Source organism: Egretta garzetta, unplaced genomic scaffold (assembly GCF_000687185.1).
Source record: "Egretta garzetta isolate BGI_Z169 unplaced genomic scaffold, ASM68718v1 scaffold211, whole genome shotgun sequence".
Classification (NCBI taxonomy): Eukaryota; Metazoa; Chordata; class Aves; order Pelecaniformes; family Ardeidae; genus Egretta; species Egretta garzetta.
This window is the reverse complement of record NW_009258673.1, coordinates 1,028,973-1,031,509: the sequence shown is the minus strand read 5'-3', so window position 1 is coordinate 1,031,509 and position 2,537 is coordinate 1,028,973. Positions and strand designations below refer to the sequence as shown.

Below are 2,537 nucleotides of genomic sequence, written 5' to 3'. Positions count from 1 at the left end.
ACAAGTCCACAAGAAACAAGTGAAAAATGTAACTCTGCACTCAACACACACATACACAGGGTGTCGCTGGAGAAATAATACTGGATGTTAGGTGCTGGTCAATGGAAATAACTGAGAATGCTGGATCTGAGTTTCTCCTGCATGACTGACAACAGTTGCCTTGGGCTGGACGCTGCCGTTCAGCGGCTGAGGGGCAGTGGTGCTGGTAGCGCCATGGGCAGGTGAGGAAGAGTTCGCGCAGTCAATACTGAAAGAGGATGACCTAGTGGGAAAAACGGGAATCGAGCGTTAGCTGCTTTCAGAGACAGACAGCCCTGGCCGTGGCAAGGTCTATTCAGGGACCGACAGAACAGACACGGCCCAGGCAGATGCTTCCCCATGGAAAAAAAAAACCAAAACCTCATCTCTGGAACCACTGTCTGCCCGGGAGCCCCCAGCCCTGCCCACGGAACGGGAGGGCACGGGCGGAGGTAACGGGACTGTGGCAGCTCCCAGCCTGACAGAGGTGTGCCTCTGGGCACGGCGTTAGCTGTGAACCCACGTCCTACCGGGCAGCACCCTGAAACCAGTGCTTATTTGCTCTGCCCTACGGCACCTCCCAAGAAAGGCGAAGGCCATTGCCAACGGCCCTCACTCTTCCTGCCTCACTTGCTAATCATCGCAGGCTTCCCTCGAACCACGCCACCTCGCCGCTCTGCCGGGGCAGCGTCTGTCCTTGCCGGCAGGCGGGGGGGAGCAGCCGCTGAGCCAGCTCCGTTCTCCCACGGCCGCTGCGCTGGGTACCCCGAGAGGAGGGGGGGTGCCCCACGTGCAGGGGGAAACGGAGACTTAGTGTCTGCGTGTGCTTTCCCAGGATGTCAGCTCCCACTGCTTTTAAAAAATTTTGGATGTGGAAAAAGAGGTTTCAGGAACTCAACGTGCAAGCAATTGTTTGGAAAAGGAGCTGGTTGGGGGGCAGCTCTGTGCCCCGAGAACCCAGCTCTGCAACAGCGGCGAGCAAGCGATTGCATTTAAATCACAAAAACCACTTGTGGCGGTGAAGTTTCTCGGAATGACAGCACCGGGACTGTATAATATTTTCTGAAAATTCGCCAGCTTGCTGTGCAGATATCGTGATCAAACGGCAGCATTCCAACTGAAAAAGGGCTTGGCCATACCCCTGCTTGTGCTTATCGAACCAGAGCTCTATAATCTGCAGTCGCTGCACTGAACAGAGAGCTTTGAAAAGAGATGCTGAGAACTTCTAACAGTAAAGACGAAAGCTAAAACCAGTAAGAGCTGCCAAAGGCTCAGTGTTTCCTCAAAACGAAGCCACTTAAATTGGGAATCTAAATAAAATCTTACGAGCCTCAACATATTTCAGAAGCCTTGCCCCCAAATCAGCCGTGCGTTACAACAGACAGCTACTTCAAGTGCTGAACAGAAAAATATCAATACGCAATATCGTTTCCTGGCCAGACATTGTGAAACAACATTCCTACGTCAGATACTGTCACAGCCAGTTGTTATTTTTTTAAGCAATACTGGAATCCCCAAGAAATTAATCTTTCTTACTAACTCATGGAAAACTGGAAAGTCAGCAGATGCTAAAGGTCCCCCCGCGCCAGCGTTAACAGCCGGCCGCTGTTTGCACCGACCGCGCGGGCGGGCGGCTGAGGAATGGAGCAGAACGGAGCTCGTCGCACACGGGATGGGGAGAAAGCAGAGAGAGGGGGGGTCGGGCAGGAGCGTGCCAAAAACCTTCAGTGTATGCAGGCACGGCATCCCAGCGCGTCACGACCACCAGGGGTATTCAGTGGAGCACACGGTGATGCCATTTTGACCAACAGTTGGCACATCCACCCAGGGCCACCAAAATTAAGAGGGGACACATGAGCGGGTGCAGCTGCCAGAGACGATGGAGAAGCAGCGATGCTGACGAGACGGCAGTGGCAATGATGGTACCCAAAAAAATCTTTGCTACAGTTGAGGTTTGGCCCCAAAGCCTGAAACAGGGACTACAATTACCTTCTCACCCCTATTAGATAGTGGTCCTTCCATGTCTGCTTTGAGGTGCACTGGTGGAGCAGTGGAGGGCAGGCTACAGTGCACTTGTCCACACTGTACCTGACCTGTGGATGAGAAGAGCCTTCAGCCTCTGTTACTACAAACACAACCGGCACGGTCGGGCTTCCACCGGGGAGCAGCTCGGGACGCGCGCGGAAGAAGAGATGCCCGGCGGATCAGGCGGAGGCGCAGCAGGAGCCACGATTTACCACGGCCGCGTGGGCGAGGGAGGGGAGAAGCCTCACAGGAGTCACGGAGCTAAAACCTCCGTCCAGGCAGGACCAAAGCTGCCTGGCGCTCACAAACGATTCACCCGCACTTGGCAACTGTTAGAGAAAGCAGCTCTGATCTTGTGAGCAGGAAGAAGACCACTTGACCACCGAGCTCAATGGGGCACGTTCACACCTCTTCTCCGTGACAAAGGAAACACAAGGAGGGCCAAGGACCAGTCAGGTAAAACTGGGACTTTTCTGGAGATGAGGCATGGAGGG

General features: G+C 54.4%; 1 protein-coding gene across 1 annotated transcript in view; it reads right to left on the bottom strand.

Annotated features, from left to right (window-relative positions):
* Window positions 1-203: 203 nt before the first annotated feature.
* Window positions 204-2,537, bottom strand: part of LHX6 (LIM homeobox 6) — an 8,546-nt gene continuing 6,212 nt past the window's right edge. The window contains 2 exon segments of the mRNA XM_009648844.2: window positions 204-262; window positions 2,008-2,111. Of these exon segments, the coding sequence (XP_009647139.1) occupies window positions 242-262; window positions 2,008-2,111 (125 nt within the window). The 3' untranslated portion in view covers window positions 204-241.